The following is a 19,933-nucleotide window of genomic DNA, read 5'->3' as shown; positions in this document are numbered from 1 at the left end:
GCCTAGAGACTTCTGTCCCCAGTGAGTTCTCTGGACAGGGAGCAGTGGCCCTGCAGGGCCAGAGAGGTCTCTCCACACTGAGCGCAGGCTCTGCTAACAGGTGCCCTGGTTCTATCCCCAGCACTGCACGGTCCCCCCGAGCTTCACCGGCTGGAGTCAGGGCCCCAGCCCATCTGTCAGATAAAAGGGTGGGAAGCAGCGGCACTGTCTTTGTGTGTATCACTTGCCTTGACTGTGTCTTTGTGTATTGTGTGTCTATGACTTGAGTGCCTTTGTGTATCGTGTGCGTCTTTGTGTCTGTGTGCGTGTAGCCGTTCCTGTGGTGCCCTGGAGGTTGCTGGCACCCTGCTGGCCATGGCCCAGAGAGGCAGGTGAGATGAAGGTTTCAGTGACGCCTAGGGCAGGACATGCCCCGCCTTTTAAAGGCAGATTGGCTGGCCCCTCTGCAGATGTATTGTGGGACGACAGAGGCCCCTGTGCCCGGGGTCCAGCACGTGGTAGGCAGGCAGCTGTCAGCCACAGACACACTCCTACAGACACAGGCCTGTAGTCGGGAACAGTGGTGTCTGTATGTGGCTGACCGGTCAGTGAGCATGGTCAGTCCCCTCCCATCTGCTCCACCCTGCACTCAAACACAGGAACCAAGACTGCTCTGCTGCCCCCTGCTGCCAGGGCTTCATGTCATGTTTGCCCACATGGCACTACCCATTGCAGCCCCCAAAGGTCCTCCAGACAGACATGGACACACTGAAACTGGACCCAAGAGAGATAGGCAGACTCTTCCCTAACACACCTGTGCCTCCTGGCAGGCTGCAGCGAGGAAGAGGTGCTGAGGAGAAACCCCACTCTGGTTTCCAGGGGGCTTCAGGAAGGGGTACAAGGGAACACCCCACTTTGGGGGTACACGTAACACCTATGGAGTCAGGATTGCTGAAAATGACTGAGAGACCCAATGAGGCAGAGCAGAGGAAGTGATGGTGAGAGTCATGGCAGTAACCTTGGGGGAGATGGAGGTGTCAGGGCTGGCGTCTCCACTGCAGTGGTTAGAGATGGAGCTAAGGAAGGTCAGGGTTGGCGTCTACACTGCAGTGGGTGCTGATGGGGCCATTGAGGATCGGAGTTGGTGTCTACACTGCAGTGGTGGTGATGGGGCCATTGAGGGTCGGGGTTGGCGTCTACACTACAGTGGTGGTGCTGATGGAGCCATTGAGGGTTGGGGTTGGCGTCTACACTGCAGTGGTGGTGCTGATGGGGCCATGAAGGTCAGGATTGGCGTCTACACTGCAGTGGTGCTGATGGGACCATTGAGAGTCGGGGTTGGCGTCTACACTGCAGTGGTGGTACTGATGGAGCCATTGAGGGTTGGGGTTGGTGTCTATACTGCAGTGGTGCTAATGGGACCATTGAGAGTCGGGGTTGGCGTCTACACTGCAGTGGTGGTGATGGGGCCATTGAGGGTCGGGGTTGGCGTCTACACTGCAGTGGTGGTGCTGATGGGGCCATGAAGGTCAGGATTGGCGTCTACACTGCAGTGGGTGCTGATGGGGCCATTGAGGGTCGGAGTTGGTGTCTATACTGCAGTGGTGCTGATAGGACCATTGAGAGTCGGGGTTGGCGTCTACACTGCAGTGGTGGTGATGGGGCCATTGAGGGTCGGGGTTGGCGTCTACACTGCAGTGGTGGTGATGGGGCCATTGAGGGTCGGGGTTGGCGTCTACACTGCAGTGGTGGTGCTGATGGAGCCATTGAGGGTCGGGGTTGGCGTCTACACTGCAGTGGTGGTGCTGATGGGGCCATGAAGGTCAGGATTGGCGTCTACACTGCAGTGGGTGCTGATGGGGCCATTGCGGGTCGGAGTTGGTGTCTATACTGCAGTGGTGCTGATGGGACCATTGAGAGTCGGGGTTGGCGTCTACACTGCAGTGGTGGTAATGGGGCCATTGAGGGTCGGGGTTGGTGTCTACACTGCAGTGGTGGTGCTGATGGAGCCATTGAGGGTCGGGGTTGGTGTCTACACTGCATGGTAGTGATGGGGCCATGGAGGGTCGGGCTTGGCATCTGTGATAGCATCAGTGAAGGTGGTGGTGGGTCAGAGGTTACTGCCCGGGCTCCCAGGAACTTCCTGGGACTTTGCTTTCTCCCCTCAGCCTCACTCCTGCTTGGCACGAAGGGGTGCATAGCACTGGCCAGCTTGCCAGGCAGGGCCCCAGGGGAAGGTGGCTCCTTCCTTGCCCCCCCACCCATCCTCCCCCGCTCATCTTGGCTTCCATCCTTGCGTCGTAGGATGTTGCTCCCAGAGAAGTAAGGAAAGCTTGGGTCCGGCATCTCAGCCCCCAGGGGAAACACTCCCAAAATGGTTCCCCAAACACAGCAACCTTCAGCGGCTGCAGGGCTTCTGCTCACAGCAGTCACAGCTCACCACTCACCCACTCGCAGACACAGTGTCCTGCCCGGAAGGAAGTGTAGGGAAGCGTGTGTGCACACAATGTATGTGCGTGCATATGCACAGGGTGTGTGCGCTAAAGCACTGTACACAGTTAGGCTTTCCTCACTGCCCAGCACACATTCACACCCACACACACCTGCATGCAGTCATGTACAGGCCCACCTACGGGCACACACGTTCAGCCACACAGTCACAGCTGCATGTGCACACATTCACATATGTGCTGTCATCACAGCTGTACAACCACGTGTGCGCACACTTGCATACACACATGTTCTGGTAAGATCTTTTCTGTTCATGAGGCACGTTTCATCACTGTGGGCCATCGTCTCAATTTTCCCCAACCTGAGGTGGGAGGGAAATTGGGGGCCGCCGAGGATTCCTGTTCAGGCCCCTCAGTTTTTATTCCATTCTTTCAGCCCTGGCTGGATTCCCTGCTTCCTGGCATCCGGTCAGCCGGGGTGTGCACCTCTAAGATAGCATATGCACAGTCCCACTTTGTTCACCATCCAGTGTCCAGTGGTCAGTTGTCCAGGCCCCCCAGCTTCCTCCCTACTGGTACCCCAGACTTTGCTCTTTGACCCACCACTCTCATTCTGGCTCCTGTTCGCTCCTCCGTTGATTCTTTGTCTGTACTTAGGGATGTCTTGCGGTATATCCGCCTTGCTGTGTCCATCCCTCCCTGCTCACAGCTGACATGTAGCTGTGCTGGTGTTGGGCTATACTGGTGCCTGAGCCACTCATCCGTCTAGACTTTGGGGTGCTGTTTCCCAGAGGGAGACCCCGCCTGGGCATGAGCCCGTCAGGGCTTGGCCTTGGCTTTCAGGGTGTAGGGGGGAAATGCTGCCCCACTGGTCTGGGCTTGGCTGGAGTGTCAGGTGTCTGTGGGAGACTGGGCCCCCAGGACCAGCTGGGCCCTATAAATCCCATGGCAGGGGCTGAGCTGTTGGCCGAGCAGGTCCTGCCCCCCTGGGCGAGGGAAAGACGCTGGCAGATGTGCTGATGCCCCAGCGTTGCCTCCACTGGGAGATCACAGGAGCCTGGGCATCCGAGCTGGTGAGGGGACAGGTGTGTCTCCGGCTCAGGCAACCCCAGGGGAGCATGAGCGACTGCCTTTACCTGGACATGGCTCAGCGAGGGCACCAGGCCCGGATTTGCCGCGGTGTCTTTGAAGAAAAGGTCCCTGGTGGCCCCATCTGGAGGTGGCTCAGCCCCTGGGAATGGCACGGTTCTGAGGCAGGAACCCAGTTTCTGTCTTGTGGCAAATGCAAACGTGGCGCCTTCGGGTGCCTTTCCCTTTGGGCAGCCTCTCCTCCTCCTCAGAGGTCACACTCAGGTCCCGAAACCGGGTGGAGAGAAAAGGGCGCTGGCAGCGGCTCCTCGTTGGGAGAGGGCGAGGCGGGGGTGCAGGGAGGCGCGTTTTCCCCCGGGAACAATCAGCACCCGGGGCCCAGACAGCTCCAGGTGAGCCGCCGCGCCCGCGCTCACCGGTTCCCCGGTCCCCGCCCATCCTCCGGGCTGCGCGCGCCCGGGGCGAGGAGGGTCCCTCGCCGCGCCGGGCGCTGGTCCGCAGCCTCGGGGTCGCGCGGGGAACACCGGGGACCCGCCCCCGGCCCCGGGATCGCCCGTCTCCGGGCCTGCGGGTCTGAGCGGCGGCCACATGGTTCCATTGTGCCCCGCAGGCGTCCCGCTGCGCGGCCCGCCGCCCAGCCCCGGCGCCGCGAACAAAGAAGCGCAGCGCGCGCGGCCCGAGCGGGCGGGCCGGGCCGGCCTCGCCGCCTCCCTCCGGCCCGCGGGCGGCTGGGGACGGGCCGGGGAAGGGCCGCAGCCGCCGAGCGCACAAAGAGCGGCGGGGCGGGGCCGCGCGCGCCTTAAAGGGCCGGCGCGCCGCGCTCACTGCGCATGTCGAGGGGCGCGGGCGGGGGCGCGGGCGGGGGCGCGGGCGGCCCCGGGCGTGTGCGGGGCGCGGGCCGAGCGTCGCCGCGGGGGCCGCGCCCGCCCGCCCGCCCGCGTGTCCCGCGCGCCCGGCCGCGGCGGCCGCGCTCTCGGGGCGGACAATAGGCGGCCCGAGGACGCTAACGGGCCCGCCCGGGCCGGGCGCGCGCTCCGCCGCGGGCACGGGCAGCGGGTCCCGAGCCGGCCGGCCGCAGCGACAACAAAGAGCGGCGCCCGCGCGCGGGAGGGGCGGAGGGCGCGCTGTGCCCGCGGCCTCCGCCCGCCCCCGCGGCGCGCGCCAATCGCCGCCCCCCGCCCGGGTGTCAGCGGCATTGTAGTGTCAGCTCCCGCCGTGACGTTGCGCGCCGGTCCCCCTCCGGCGCGCCTGGCTGCGGACGCTCAGTCCGAGGCGGGGAGGAGCGGCGGGGAGGGGCCCGCGCAGCAACGCGCTGTCGCCGCCGCCCGCTCGGCGCTCGGCTTTGTGGCCAGCGAGCCGGCGCGGGGGCCACGCGCGGCCGCAGCTCCCGCTCGCCCCCTCCGCGCCCGCTGCCGCGCCCGGGGCGGGGACCCCGGCGGGGGCGCCTGCAGCCGCTGCCCCGCGCCGTGGCCGGGGCCGCGGAGCCCTCGGCCGCCGCCGGCCTCCCCGCCCCTGACCACTCGCTTCCCGGCTGCCTTTGTGGCCGCAGCGCCTCGCCGCCGAGCCCGGGCCGGCGGGGGCGCGGCGCACGGCCGAGCCATGCCCAGCTCGTTGTTCGCGGACCTGGAGCGCAACGGCGGCGGCGGGGGCGGCGGCGGGGGCGGCGGCGGGGGCGAGACCCTGGACGACCAGCGTGCGCTGCAGCTCGCGCTGGACCAGCTCTCGCTGCTCGGGCTGGACAGTGACGAGGGCGCCGCGCTCTATGAGAGCGAGCCGCGCAAGAAGAGCGTGAACATGACCGAGTGCGTCCCGGTGCCCAGCTCCGAGCACGTCGCCGAGATCGTGGGGCGGCAAGGTGGGTCCGGGCGGGGACGGGGCGCCGGCCGCCGCCCGCGGGGAGTGCGGGGGCCGGAGCGCCGGGAGCGGCCGCGGCGAGAGGAGGAGGAGGAGGAGGAAGAGCCGCGCGAGGGGCCAGCGCCCCAGACAAAGAAAGTGCGGGCGGGCTGGCTCGGGGCGCCGCGCCTGGGCCGGGGCGGGCCGCCCTGGCTCCTGCTGGAGCCCCCGCCTGCTCCCCCGGCGCCCCCCACCGCGCCCACCCCGGGAAAGGGGATTTAAACGCTGGTGCTGGGGGAGGGGCCGGCTCGGTCCTCGCGAGGGGGAGGAGGAGTGCGGCGCCCCGGGAGGAGGCTGCTAGGTCTCTGCACCGCGGAATGGAGCCGAGGAACAATGGGGTCCCGGGGCCGGGACCTCGCCACCTCGGCCGCCTGTGCCCGAGCGCCCGTGTCGCGTCCCCAGGGCGGGCGGCGCGCCCCGCGGGGTCCCGGGGGGCACCTCCGCGGCACTTTTTCGGGGAGACTGCGGGCGGGCTGGTCCCCAGGCGAGCGCCTCGCGGGAGGGACCCGCTTCGAGGCCGGGAGCGAGACTGGGGTCCGCGAGGGCGCCGCCCCCTTTCCTCCCATCGCGCGTCCCGTGGCCCCCGCCGCCCTGGTCCCCACGGTGGCCCCGGGATAATGGGCGTGTCTGTCTCTCTCTCCAACTCCCTCTCCTGCACCCGCCCCCCCCCCAGGTTGTAAAATCAAAGCGCTGCGCGCGAAAACCAACACTTACATCAAGACCCCGGTCCGCGGGGAGGAGCCCGTCTTTGTTGTGACGGGCAGGAAGGAGGATGTGGCCATGGCCCGGAGGGAGATCATCTCAGCCGCAGAGCACTTCTCCATGATTCGTGCCTCCCGGAACAAGAGCACGGCGCTCAACGGCGCGGTGCCCGGCCCCCCCAACCTGCCGGGCCAGACCACCATCCAGGTGCGCGTGCCCTACCGCGTGGTGGGACTGGTGGTGGGGCCCAAGGGTGCCACGATCAAGCGCATCCAGCAGCAGACGCACACGTACATTGTGACGCCCAGCCGCGACAAGGAGCCCGTGTTCGAGGTGACAGGCATGCCCGAGAACGTGGACCGCGCCCGCGAGGAGATCGAGGCGCACATCGCGCTGCGCACCGGCGGCATCGTGGAGCTCACGGAGGAGAACGACTTCCACGCCAATGGCACGGACGTGGGCTTCGAGCTGCACCACGGCGCCGGCGGGGCCGGCCCGGGCAGCCTGTGGAGCAAGCCCACGCCCACCCCGAGCCGCAAGGCCTTCTCCAGCTACCGCAACGACAGCTCCAGCTCTCTGGGCAGCGCCTCCACCGACTCCTACTTCGGCGGGGGCACGGGCGGCAGTGCCGCCGCCACCCCGCGCCTCGCGGACTACAGCCCCCCCAGCCCCGCGCTCAGCTTCGCGCAGGGCGACGGCCACAACGGGCACGGCTACGCCTACCCGGCCGGGGACGCCCCCGCGCCCTCGCCCGACGCTGGCACCGAGCTTCCACCCACCTTCGACCCGGCTCCCGCGCCGCCCGCTGGGGCGCCCCTGCTCTGGGCCCAGTTCGAGCGGTCTCCGGGGGGCGGCCCGGCCGCGCCAGTGGCCTCCTCCTGCTCCTCGTCCGCGTCCTCGTCCGCGTCCTCCTCCTCCGTGGTCTTCCCCGGGGGCGGCGCCGGCGCGCCCCCCAATGCCAATCTGGGGCTGCTGGTGCACCGCCGGCTGCACCCGGGCGCCAGCTGCCCGCGCCTGTCGCCACCGCTGCACATGGCCCCTGGGGCCGGCGAGCACCACCTGGCGCGCCGCGTGCGCAGCGACCCGGGCGGTGGGGGCCTGACCTACGCCGCCTATGCCAATGGGCTGGGGGCGCAGCCGCCCGACACGTCGGGCTCGTCCTCGTCGTCCAGCTCCTCCTCCAGCTCCTCGTCCTCGTCGTCGGGGCTGCGCCGCAAGGGCAGCCGCGACTGCTCCGTGTGCTTCGAGAGCGAGGTGATCGCCGCGCTGGTGCCCTGCGGCCACAACCTCTTCTGCATGGAGTGCGCCAACCGCATCTGCGAGAAGAGCCAGCCCGAGTGCCCCGCGTGCCACGCCGCCGTCACGCAGGCCATCCGCATCTTCTCCTGAAGCCACGTGCGCGCCCGGCCCGCCCCCCGCGCGCTCCTCCCCGCACCGGCACCGCAGCGCCGCTCAGAGCAGGCTGTGTCCCAGCCCACGGCGAGGACTTTCCCCGGGAAGCGTCCCTAGAACAGAGCCCCGAGGGGTTCCCAGCTTCTCCAAGGAGGACCGAGCGCGCTGCGGGCTGTGGGCGCTCCGGGTCTCACCCGGCCGGCCCCTGCCACCGTCTGGCTCTGACACCTGAACAAAGCGGATCCTGTTGGAATGTTCGTGTGAGGCCCACGAGTTCCTGTGAAGCCAGGGTACTGCTGCTTTATTAACGGGAAAGAAACTGTAACATATCTCTTATATATTAAAAGAAAAAAAAGAAAAGAAAAAAACATTTCAAAGTTTTAAAGAGAAATTGCATTAATACAGATTGAAGTATTTTATTCTTTTTTGACTTGAAAAATTATATTTCATATTGCAAAGATGTTTACAAGTATTTTAATTTAAGTTCAGTGAACTTTTTTGTAGCTGGGTTAAATCTTTTTATTTTAATATGGCCTTATGGCAAAGAACACTGTATTATTTTAATAATCACACAATTGTGACGGATTTACAAACCATAAAATGTGTAATGTTTTGAACAGGATTCTGTTGGGATGGAGATTTTATAGGTGCAGAAAAATCTAGCTCTGATTCACCCGGCATATTTTCTATTTGGTGATACAAGCATATTTTATTCTATATTATTACAAAAACACGGAAACGTATAACCATGTCAAAAGGAACTCTTGAGCTTTCTAACATTTGTATAAATAGAATTCAGTGCAAGTTAGCAGAATTCTGTTGCACCACATTCTAGTTTTAGTATTTCTATTTTAATACATTTGTTTATCACTCGTTTCTGTATATGTAGTTGATGTTACTTGAGCTTAAATGTACTTTACTGAGCAAAGTTTAAAAAACAAAGTATATTTTATTTTATGATAAAGGGTCTTTAACCTCATGGTCAAATACTAATATTATATTTGCTGAGACAAGATTTGAAATTGTATCAAGAGTTTTATTTTTCTGACATTTAAAGTTCTACATAATAAAGGTAAAACTTAAGTAATGGTGCTACTTCATTTTTTAAGTATTTCTATATAAATAAAATATTGGAGAAAATCTAATCTGTGTGATGGCTCGATTTCTTGCTTCAGCCCCTTAAACAAGCCTTGAGCCCACGGGCTGGGGGCTGGGGTATTCTGGCGGGACTGTGACTTGTGACAGGTTTCTTTGCTGGGGCATCCAGGTGGTGCCTACAAGATTTTTAAGGACTTGCTAGTATCTGCTTCCCAGTGTTTTATTGGCCAGAGCAGGCGGGAGCTGTGAACCTGGCACTCTCTTGGGAGCCCAGGAAAATGTTTGCTTTCTGCTAAATGAGAAGAAAACCCCTAAAGCAATGGGGTTAAAAAAAAAAACACTCAATGCCTTAATGTTCAGGCCCAATTTATCACTTTTGCCTAAAATATCCAGGAAGTTACAGCAAACATAAGTGGAAGCACAGACGTTCCAGAAGTTGGTTCCCAACCAGGGTCCAGCGTCCAAGGGTCCCAGCTGGGCTACAGGGCTGGTGCAGACCTGGCCAGGCAGTCTTAATAGGCTTCTGCTTGTCTGTGGGCTAATTGGTGTTGACAGACGGCGGTGTTAACTGTTTGTTGTTGTTTGAGAGGTTTTGTTCACTCTTGGCAGCCACACCTGTTCCCCGGATGGGCGCCTTGTGGATCCCTGGAGCCTGGCCTGGGACTGATGGGCATCTGCCTTGTACACTGCCCAGAAGGGGCAGACCCCGCACCAGTGGCCAGTGAGGGCCCAGCCCTTCATCCTGGAGGGCTGCAAGGGCGGAGTGGTGGGTTTGGCAGGTAAGTCCCCGTGACACTCCTCATGCCCCAGCAGTCTCCTTTTCCCCAGGGCAGGGCAGAGGCTCCCCAGAGCCCCCACTTTTTGGTCTTAGTGATACCGGGGGAATCGGGATGGGTCTTTGGGGTGGGAGAAAAACAGGGGTGCTGCCTGGGGAAGGTTCCCAAGCAGTGTGAGGCTTGAGAGGAGCGAGGGGCCACAGTGCAGTGACCAGCCCCGACTTTCCTGCACTGTCTGGACAAGCCTGGAGTAAGCATCTCAGCACCACGTGGCTCTGCTTTGCTGCTCAGGGGAGGGTGATGGAGAAGCCTGGGATGGGATAGGGCTGGGGACAGAATGAGGATGGGATAGGGACAGGACAGGGATAGGACGGGGATGGGGACAGGACAGGCACAGGACGGTGACAGAACAGGACAGAATGAGGATGGGAACAGGATAGGGACAGGACGAGGATGGGGACAGGACAGGGACAGACTGTGTTGGGGGCAGGCGGGCAGCTGCTCTCCTGGGCTCTTCCTGCCGTGCTCAGTCCGCAGCTGCTCGAGGAGGCAGAGGTGCGGGCAGCAGGTGTGGACCACAGAGAGCTGCATCCAGTGGCCTCCCTCGGGGTCCCAGGCACAACCTTTGTCCCCATAAGTGATGGCGGTGCAGGTAGCCTCCTCTCGGTCTCTGACCCTGAGAGCCCCTTGTAGACCTTGAGGGGTCGGCCCCACCCCGTGACTCCGCGTGACCCTAGCGTGACTCCGTGTGGCTGGAGCAGCCTGACACGCACCAAAACCTAGATCCCCTTTGGGCCTGGGCAGCCTGGGCGTGGGAGCATCGCCAGAATCACGGTACCTGGAGAGACACCGCCACCCACCTCCCAGCCGAGGTGAGTAGGTGTGACTGGAACTGGGGGCCCCGCCCAGTGTCAGGGGTGTTAAGGCCCCGCCCAGTGTCGGGGGCCCTGCTCCCTGTCCGGGTCAGTGTCAGGCATGCCGGGGTCCCACCTGGTGTGAGGGTCCCTGCCATCACAGCCACCAGGGCCCGGGGCGCATCCAGCCTGGCAGGAAGGGCTGTCCCTAGTCACCTGGCCACACCCAACTGGGGTTGGGGACACTGGCCCCCAACGGTGTGCCCATGCCTGCAGCGACATGGGCACATGGTCCTCTGTGTCTGAGGATGGACAGTTCACAGCCCAAAAGTCCCTGACAGCGGCCCCAGGGTGGGTCCCTGAAACCCTCTTGTCAGCTGACACCACCTTCAATTGACCCTGCCGGCCTCTCACCTCCCACCCCCAGAGTGAGAAACACAGAGAGGGGCTGGTGTTGTGACCGTCACCATGAACCACGATTGCCCTGCAAACTGCAATCAGACCTTACTCACGGGGTCCTGGGACAGAGGTGGGGGCATCGGCTTTCTGGGTGGCCACCAGGCTTGGTTCCAACTCACCATCTGACTTCTGAGAAGGTGTTTCTGTCCCTTTCCTGTGAAGGCCCTGGCACTTACCACCTCCTGTCCCTGTGTCCAGAGCTTCCCAGGGCTTGGCTTTGTGTGATTTTTGCTCCCTCAGGGCAGGGTGATGGTCCAGGTTCTCCAGTCCTTGTTTGTAAGGATAAGTAGAAGCAGGAGAAAATGGCAGCTCTGGTTGTCCCTCACGGCTGGCTCAGAGGGAGAGTTGGTTGGGGACAAAAGGACTAAACGAGGGCAGTGCAGGAACCAAGGGTCGTGCTTTGCAGTGACTCCCATCTCCACTCCTGCACATTTGTTCTGTGTTTGTGTTGTGAGGGCGAGGGCCCCCCAAGCCCTGGTGTGGTTATTCTTCTCTCTCCTGATGTCAGAGCCACCATGATAATAAGACAGTGCAGGTTTCCCTCTGTGCTGTCACCGTGGATTCAGGGAAAGCAGATCCCGGGCCTTTCTCTGAAGTCACCTTTGAATCAGAGACATTTGAGAGCTGGCATACAGAAATAGTGTGTAATCAGAAATCCCATTAGCCAACACAGGGGATCATGTGTGTCCCCAATCGTGAGTGTCCCCATGGAGCTGGAAGCAGGTCGGAGGCAGGTTGGAGGGTAGGGGGATGATGGACCTTGTGTTTTCATGGGTGGTCTTTGTACTGTGTGTGCGCTAGGTATGTACTGTGTGTATGTGCTGTATATATACTATGTGTACGAGCTGTGTGTGCGATGTGTGCATTGCGTGTACTCCGTGCTGTGTCTATGCCCTCAGTGTGCGTGCATGGCATGTGCGGTGCGTGTGCTCAAGTGTGTGCGTGTGGCATGTGTTGATGTGTGTGTGTGTGCCTTGTCCCCGTGCCTGGACTGGAGGTGTGTCCCGCATGCACACAGGAGCAGCTCTTGCCCAGCCCCTCCCAGGCTTCCCACCGGGCTAGCCGCCCTGGCAGCCAGGACCGCTGGCGAGCAGATTGAGCGATAATTTTAGGTTCTAAAAGAGTCTGGGCCCCTTGTCACGTGGTGCTGGGAGCAGCTGGTGTTGCCTTGGCAACTTCAGACTCCAAGTGCTGCTTTGGGTACAACTTGGGGCCATGTGATGAGCTCTGTAACCAGGAAGAAGGCAGAATTCTTCCTTCCTGCCCCAGAACAGACTCAGACCCCTGGGAAGAGCCGGGTTCGGAGGTCCCAGCATCCAACCTCTCTTGATTGGGTCTATGCGGAAGAAACTCGCGGTCTTCCCACTGTCCCTGCTCTGAGGGGATTCTGGGGAATAGTGTCCACTCTTCCTCACGCCCCCACCTCCAACCCTGGCCTCATCCCGACCTGCTTTGTGGGTGTTAAAGTGAGGATCCACTTGGTGTTTGCTCCAATATAAATGCCAGCCCTGAAAAGAATATTTTTTTTAAAAGCAGACAAATTCTAAAAGATTAAAATTACATAAGCCCGATCAGAGCTAGAAGGAAACTTCCTCTGGGTTAAAGATCATCTGTGTTCATGGATTCTGTACACACACACACACACACACACACACACACACACACACGTGCCCACTTCACCTGACAGCCATTTCCCACTGTCCCGCCTTTCCCCTCCTGCCCCGTACCCCTTGTCCTTAACATGCTGAGGGCTTGTGGAAATTGCACCCTGGAGAGCCATGGACGTTGGGAATGGTCGCTTGGCTGGTTTGGGAGCTGTTGACACAGTCCAGTTTGAGGTGTGGCCTGTCACTTGTCTGTGGTCCTTGAAGGCTGTTCTCCCCGTGTCTCCACATCCCCTCCATGCTTGGCTTCCTCAGTGCACATCCTAGCCCACTGTGTTCCAGCCTCAGCTCTTGGGACTCAGCAAGGTTTCATGGGTCCTGCTTTTCCACAGTTTGCTCCTTGGTCAGTGCAACACTGCCCCGTCCTTGTCCCCCTGCTGGGCTTGGCTGCACTGCAGGAGGTCATCAGCCAGCACCTGCCTCCCCGGGGTGCCACCTCTGCACACTGCTGGGGCTCACTGCACCCCTGAAAAAATGCTTTCTTGATGGGCCCCTGCCCTCTACCCACTGCTCCCTGCTCAGAGGCTCTGGCGCCCAGGCGGTACCCACATAGGGTCTGTGCTTGCTCTGGTGGCTGTGCCCCACTTTCCTTCATCACCCCTGGGTCCCCACCTTTCAGGCAGCCCAGGGGCTTCAGTGCACCAATTCCACTGCAATTGTCCCACCGCCAGTTCTGGATCCTGGTTGACGCATGAACCAGCCTCACCGCATCCTCTGGGACGACTCTGCTGCCTCCTAACATAGGTCCCCCACACACGTGCGAGCGTTTTCTTAAGCTAAAGTTAGTGTTTCAGGGTTTCAGGAGCAGTGTCTAGGCCAAGAGGGCTCAGAGCAGGGTGTGGATGTGTAGGGGCCCCCCCGCACCCTCGGTACCACCTGGTCCTCCACACCCTGGGGAGAAGCCCCTGGGCACTCTCAGCATGGCCCCCAAACCACGTAAAACAACGAGCTGGTGATGTTTGTGGGTCTCACACATGCCAGCAGCGCTGCCTGCGGCATCACCAGTGTAATATGGAGTGTTGGGGGAATAAGAAATAAAGTTTCGGGCTGGGGCGCTGGTACAGTGTGGAGGGCATTGGCCTTGTACGCTGCCTAGCACCACAGACAGCCCCTCCAAGCTTGCCAGAAGTGATTCCTGAGCACAGACCCAGGAATAAGCCCCGAGCACTGCTACGATACCCAGCCACCAAAAAAATAGTGTTCATCAGTAATGTTCCTTATCTCACTGAGAATGTGACTCACATGTTTTTGGATAGCAGGGATGCATTTTATTTTTTTTATCTTAATTCCATTTTCATTTGCTTTTCGGAAGATGAAGAGATCGCTTTTCCTTATGAACTACTGCTACCCCAGATTATATGAAGAGATTTTCTAATACATAAGCCACTCATGATCTCTTATCTTAGTGATACCTTAATATTAATTCTTTTTATAAGGCACTAAATCAAAATCCCCCCCTTTTCGAAATTAATTTTTAATGGCGTGGAAGCTTAATATGCAAACCTGAACCACATCATTTCTGCTGCTTGAAATTTATTGAACTTATTTCTCTGGGCAATTATATGATCGATGTTATGTTTCATGAATTTTAGATGAGTCACAGTCTGAGGCAAGTACTCTGTTTCTCTGTGTACACTCAAACATGCATTCGAGTTCATTCTTCCTCGGGGCTTCTGACCTTCCTCACCGGCCCCACCTGCTGCATGCTTGTCACTCATTTGTCTCTTCATTCTGTTTTTGCTTTGTTGTGCTTCTGGTCTGGGGGCCACACATCCACAGTGCTCAGGGCGTAGCCCTAGCTGGGTACTCAGGGATAACTCCTGGCAGGGCTCAGGGGCCCCTATGCTGTGCTGGGAATTTAACCTGGATAGGCTGCAAGCAGGGTAAGTGCCCCCCACTGCTGTACCCTCACTCCAGCACCCCTGCTTTTGCATTATACGTTTCTTCTTTTCCCATGTAGAGGAAACCTGGGTTTCCGTGCTCACACCCCTGCAGGTGTAATGACCTTACATAGACATGTCGATGTGATGACCTTATGTAGGTACCACTGTTAAGTGCCACCAGAAGGGTATCGAACTTTCTAGTTGACTGTGGCTGTTGATTCCTGTATGGCACAGTTGAAGTCTACCTTCTAATCAGGTCGATCTAGGTAGAGGACAGCCCTGTGTGCCCCGTATTGTGGCCTGTTTCTGCAGCTCGGTGACTGTGAGTTCTCAGGCCCAGAGCCGGGCTCCTGCCGTGCAGACCAGGCCCTTCCTCGGGGTCCAAGCTGCGTGCTCTGCTCTCTTTGTACTTTATGCAAGTTGTCATCTTGGCTCTTCTGTGTTAGCCCTGACTTGGCAGTGTTGCTGGTTGAGCTTCCCGGCCTGGCGAGTCCCCATAGTCCTAGGTCCATCCGTCTGTCCACCCATCCACAGAGGCTGCTTCTGTCGGTCAGTCGACAGAACCGTGAATAAATGATTGGTTGTGAAGAATCAGGGGTTTATCTTTTGGAGGGAGGGGCACATCCGTCAGTGCTCGGGGTGGTCGTTCCTTGTTCTGCACCCAGGAATCACAGCACCCTACCCACTGTACTATTATCCGGCCCAGGAACAGAGCATTTATTTATTTATTTTTGGGTCACACCGGGCGATGCACAGGGGTTACTCCCTCTGCACTCAGGAATTACTCCTGGCGGTGCTCAGGGGACCGTATGGGATACTGGGAATCGAACCCGGGTCGACTGTGTGCAAGGCAAAAGCCCTACCCTCTGTGCTATCACTGCAGTCCCGGAGCAGAGCATTTAAATGATTGTTTTAAAAACAGAGCAAATTGCTAGCACCTCCTGGTCTGGCAAACAAAATCTAAAAGGCGCGTTATTTATGATATGAGTTTTCTAACTTTAAATACTCTTTTTGTGTCCTTTATGAAAGTCTTCTACGTGCAGAACTCAAATACTGAAATGGAAATGAGCTGTCGAGAGGGTTCTAGCTGAAGGCAGTGTCGTCACTCCTGCGATCTTTTTTAAGCAGCACCTGAAGGAACAGAGAGAGCACGGGTCAGGGTGGACCATGGCTGGCATATGACCCCATACTGCCTCCTTCTCTCCAGCTTCCCTGTCAGCTCTGGAGGTGTCACTCGACACCCACGCAGCACAGGGAAGACAAGGCTGAGTGTGTGGGGGGTGGGGGAATGCCAGCCCCAGGTACTGGCGGGCGGACATAAGGGCTCACAGGTGGACTTCTGATTGGCTGCTTCATCCATCCTTCATCTACCATTGCATTCTAATTCAGTCCATCCCTTCATCATCCATCTGTCATCCATCCATAGTCTGTTCATCACCCATCACTCATCCATCACCCATCGTCCATCAATAATCCATTCATCCACTATCCGTCTACATGTCCATCACCCATTCACCCACCCATTACCCATCCGTCCTTCCATCCTCTTTATCCACCTGTCCATCCATCTCTTCTCCATCCCAATGTGACATGGGTCAATTAATTGCAGGGCTGAATGGCGAAGGAGGGTTCAGCATCGAACAAAACAGTGGTACAGTAGGGGAGAGGGCTCTTGCAGAATCTGTGAGGGCAGGAAGGAGGGAGCCCCTTCCTAAACCCTCCAAACAGTTGTCTACTTCCACCTCCCCCCACCGGCACCCTTGGGTGCTCCCTGAGGCCTGCTCCCCTCTGCATGGTCATTCGGCACAGTCCCCACCTCCCACTGTGTCCCATGTTCTGCCCATTCACTCAGTGTGATCATGAGACTGTACATTTGCCTTGGGTCCCCAACTCTCCCAACTCTTATCTTGGGGAATTGACCACCCCCTGCGCTCAGTGACCCCTGGGTGGGGAGAGTGTCAGGGGTAGCAGGAACGAAGAACAGGCCTCCTGCTGCCCACTGGACTCCCCAGGGCCGTGAGAGCTGGGAGTCATCACCGGGACCCAGGGACTGGTGAGCTCCTCGCCTTTCTGCACTTCTCAGCTCTTTTGGTGCATTGGGAAACGGCCTCTCCTGCACACCCATGAAACCTTCCAGCTGTGTCCTTCCCCGCCTGACATCATTCCCTGAAGCACGAGGAGTCCACAAGTCTGGATCACCCCCAAACATTGGGGAAAGTTTGGGACTGGATCCATGAAGCCGGTTCTTACTTGCTGAAGGTCTAAAAATAGTCAGACCGACCCACAAACACTGCTCACAGGCCACAGTGCCCTGCAGGGGTGTGGGGTGGGCCTGGGCGTGGGACAAGCAGTGGGAGGGAGAGGGGCCTCTGCCTGGTCCTGGAGCCCTAGCATGGAGGCTCCCAGCTCTGGGCTTTCTGCCTCGCCCACTCTCAGTCCTGGGGCACCCTCAAGACCCTGTCCCCTGGGACCCTGGGATATGGCTGGAACCCTGGTGTCAGCCCTGGGCCAGCTCCACGCTGCTCATTCCCCACGCGTGTAGAAGTGAGATGTTGTCTCCCGGAAGTGGTGTCCTGTGATGGGAGTGACCAAGGGAGGGTGGGGACATTGCATGTTCATGGCCCCGTGATTCAGCTCACAGATGAGATGGCTCGATGAACTGCGACCCCTTTCCATAAACAATGTGGTGGGGGAAGAAATAGTGGGTGCTGGAGGGGGAGGGAGGATACGGCTCTGCAGGGTTCTCCGCCCTGTGGAACTGACCCTGCAATTAGGGCAGGCGACCACCAGGTGGCAGCGGTTTCTCAGTCTTGCCCAGAGGACCTCTGGAGAGACACCTCCAGACCAACCCCCGGCACCATCACTCAGCGAGCGACCTGTGAACACAGCTGGGCTCTGTTCCTTCGGGTGCTGGGCTGGGCCACACATTAGGGCCTTGAGACCCTTCGGCTTCTGTTTGGTGATTGCTGTTGTGGGGTCGCACCTGCCCTGCTGGGGGAATGTGCTCCTCGTGGAACTCAGACCTCTGCCCCATCCCCTCCCAGCCTGCAATCAGTGAAGGTCGTCACTGACCTAGATGCCACTAGATGGGACATGCTGTTTTTACTTCACCCCCTAATGCCTGATATGGATTCGTGTCAGATGGCGCTCGGAGTCCAGGCCCAGGGAACCGTGCACGTCCTCACATGCTCACTCCTGTGTGGCCCCGTGGCTCCCCACACTGTCCCAATTTGCTCACACGTAAACTAAAGATCTTATTTGTCCTGTGTTCGATCCAGGGTTTGTGGGTCTGCACAGAGCAGAGCGTGAGCGCTGCCAGCAAGTTCATCAGACGAAGAACCTGTCATGTGTTCTCAGACAGAGACTAATTTGGGAGGTTCACCTTCTCTGATCTCTTGAGCATGTTCTTGGGGGGGGGGGGGTCCCTGACCATACGCTCTCTATAATATTCTGATTTTTTGTTATTGTTTTTTCTCACTGTGCTTGGGAGGGAGAGTGGACCACATCCCTTCCCTTCTGTGTAACTGTTTTTTTAGGTCTTGTGATCACAGAGCGCTGAGTAAAGGCTGGCGGGTTTCTCTCTCTGGAAGGTGTGTGTGATGGAGCGTTCTGACCCAGTGTTTCGAGGTGTCCCTGCAAAGGCTCTGGTTTCTGTCCCCTCCATAAACTGTGTCTGTTCTCCTTTTCTGTCTCCGTTGGGGAAATCGCATCCTTGAGCAAATGGGCAGCTTCTCACGGCTGTGGAGTGGGCCCAGCTGCTCCTCTCAGCCCCTGGGTTCCTCTGCTCTCCACCGCCACTGAAGTGGCACCTTTGCTAGGACCCTTTGCCTGTGGACTGACACACCCCAAATGGAGGGTGGTGAGTGGTGGCCAGCTGGGGGCCCCTTAACTGACCGATTACTAAGCCCTTAAGCTCCTTAAGCAATGAGAGAAAGTTGGGGTGCAGGCCCTGTCGTCCTGCATCTGGGAGTGGCTGGCGCCCCCAGAGACCCAGGAGGCCCCAGATGTGAGAGGGGTCTGGAGCAGGAGCAGGGAGGGGGCCCTGCCCTCTGCTGGCCACTGTCTGAACCCCAGAGCCTGCGCCTTGCTCCCCCACAGAAATGGGCACCCCCGGGCAGGTTGCTTTGGAGCTCCGGGAGCTGTGGTTAGTTCTGGGGGGACTGGAGGGCAGAGACTGGGCCCAAGGCGTGACTGAGGCTAGTTCTGGGCGGCCTGGAGTTTCAGTGACATGAGCCCTCAGGAGCAGGGACACACGAGACAGACAGACCAGCTCTCGCTGCCTGAATCACACAGAAAGTGTGTGTGCGTGGGGGCGGCCATTCTCAGACACACACACACATACTCTTATACACCATGCATGACACACACTCCCACACACCACACATGCCACACTCAGATACCACATATGCGCCCCACTCACACAAACACATGCCACACACAAACATACCATGCATGCGTCACACATACCTACACACACATGCTCATTCTTACACATGCCCCACTCACACTCAGATCGCACACTCAGACACACACATGCACCACAGTGACACATACGTGCATCACACCACACACACACTCACGCTCACACACCCCATGCACATGTACACACAGATACGCATGCACTAATGCACACACCACATATGCGTACACTTTGCACATGTGCACTCCTGCACACACATGGCTCGTACTCACACCACAGTCACGCGCACTCCCGCGGGCAGGCGCCCTCCACTCTGAGCAGCCTCTTGCTCCATGCGGGTTAGGCAGCAGCAAGGAGCTGTGGTCCGGGCAAGCAGGAGCCTCCGGACCTTCCCACTCATGTGATCCTGAAAATGTAGACGGGCTCAAATTTCCAGCCACACCGGAAACCAGAAATAAGGCTTTGCGGCTGCGGGGCAGCAGGAGGCAGTTCTGTTTCACTGAATGAGTGGAGCCAGCCGGGCCCCTGGCAGGAAGCGGTGGGAAATCCTGTCCCCTAGTGCCATCCCCTGGAGCCAGACTCGTGCGACACTCAGACAGCATCCTGGCTGAAAGGGGAGCGAGGACCCTCTCTCGGGGAGCCCCATTGCAAGTTCTACAGAGGAGCTGGGCGGGCCGGTTGGTGGTCAGCAGGAGGCCAGCGGGCGCAGCCCCGCCAAGAGCGGGAGCATCCCTGGGGCAGCGCCACCCCGAAAGAGTGGGCCCACCCAGGTGTCCCAGCTGTGGAGGAGCATGTGACACTGAGCACAGTGTGCCACATGCAGCAGGGGCAGTGTGCAGTGACACGGTGGAGAGACTCAGGCAGAGGCAGGACCGCACTGGGCTGGTGTGGGCTGTAACACAGGGTGGACCGGTCCAGCGGGGGACTGGACAATTTGCGTGTAACGCAGTGTGGTGGAACCTGGTGCGGGAAGGCAGTGGGCACTGACTGTGCTGCGGACAGCTGCGCTTCCATGCGTGACACAGAGTGTGGGAGGCTACAGTAGAGCAGAGCATCCTGGGACCTGGCACACAGCTCAGTGCCATACGGTGTGGCTTGGTGTCCTGGCGCACAGCTCAGTATGACACGGTGTGGTTTGGTGTCCTGGCACACAGCTCAGTACCACACGGTGTATTTGGTGTCTTACAGTAATGTACCGTGTGGTTTGGTGTCTCGCACAGACAGCAACAGGGTGATGGAGTGAGTGCAGTCACAGTCAGTGGTGGAGCATACGG

The 19,933-nt window shown here is 59.1% G+C and overlaps 1 protein-coding gene across 1 annotated transcript; it reads left to right on the top strand.

The window, feature by feature from the left end:
* Nucleotides 1-4,727: 4,727 nt before the first annotated feature.
* On the top strand, nucleotides 4,728-7,523 carry MEX3B (mex-3 RNA binding family member B). Its single transcript, XM_056114427.1, has 2 exons — nucleotides 4,728-5,373; nucleotides 6,085-7,523. The coding sequence occupies exons 1-2, from the start codon at nucleotides 5,118-5,120 to the stop codon at nucleotides 7,500-7,502; spliced, it is 1,674 nt and encodes a 557-aa protein (XP_055970402.1). The 5' UTR covers nucleotides 4,728-5,117; the 3' UTR covers nucleotides 7,503-7,523.
* Nucleotides 7,524-19,933: the final 12,410 nt, after the last annotated feature.

Source organism: Sorex fumeus, unplaced genomic scaffold (genome assembly GCF_029834395.1).
Source record: "Sorex fumeus unplaced genomic scaffold, SorFum_2.1 ptg000024l, whole genome shotgun sequence".
Taxonomy (NCBI): domain Eukaryota; kingdom Metazoa; phylum Chordata; class Mammalia; order Eulipotyphla; family Soricidae; genus Sorex; species Sorex fumeus.
The sequence above is the reverse complement of the archived record's forward strand: the minus strand, read 5'-3'. Positions and strand labels throughout refer to the sequence as shown.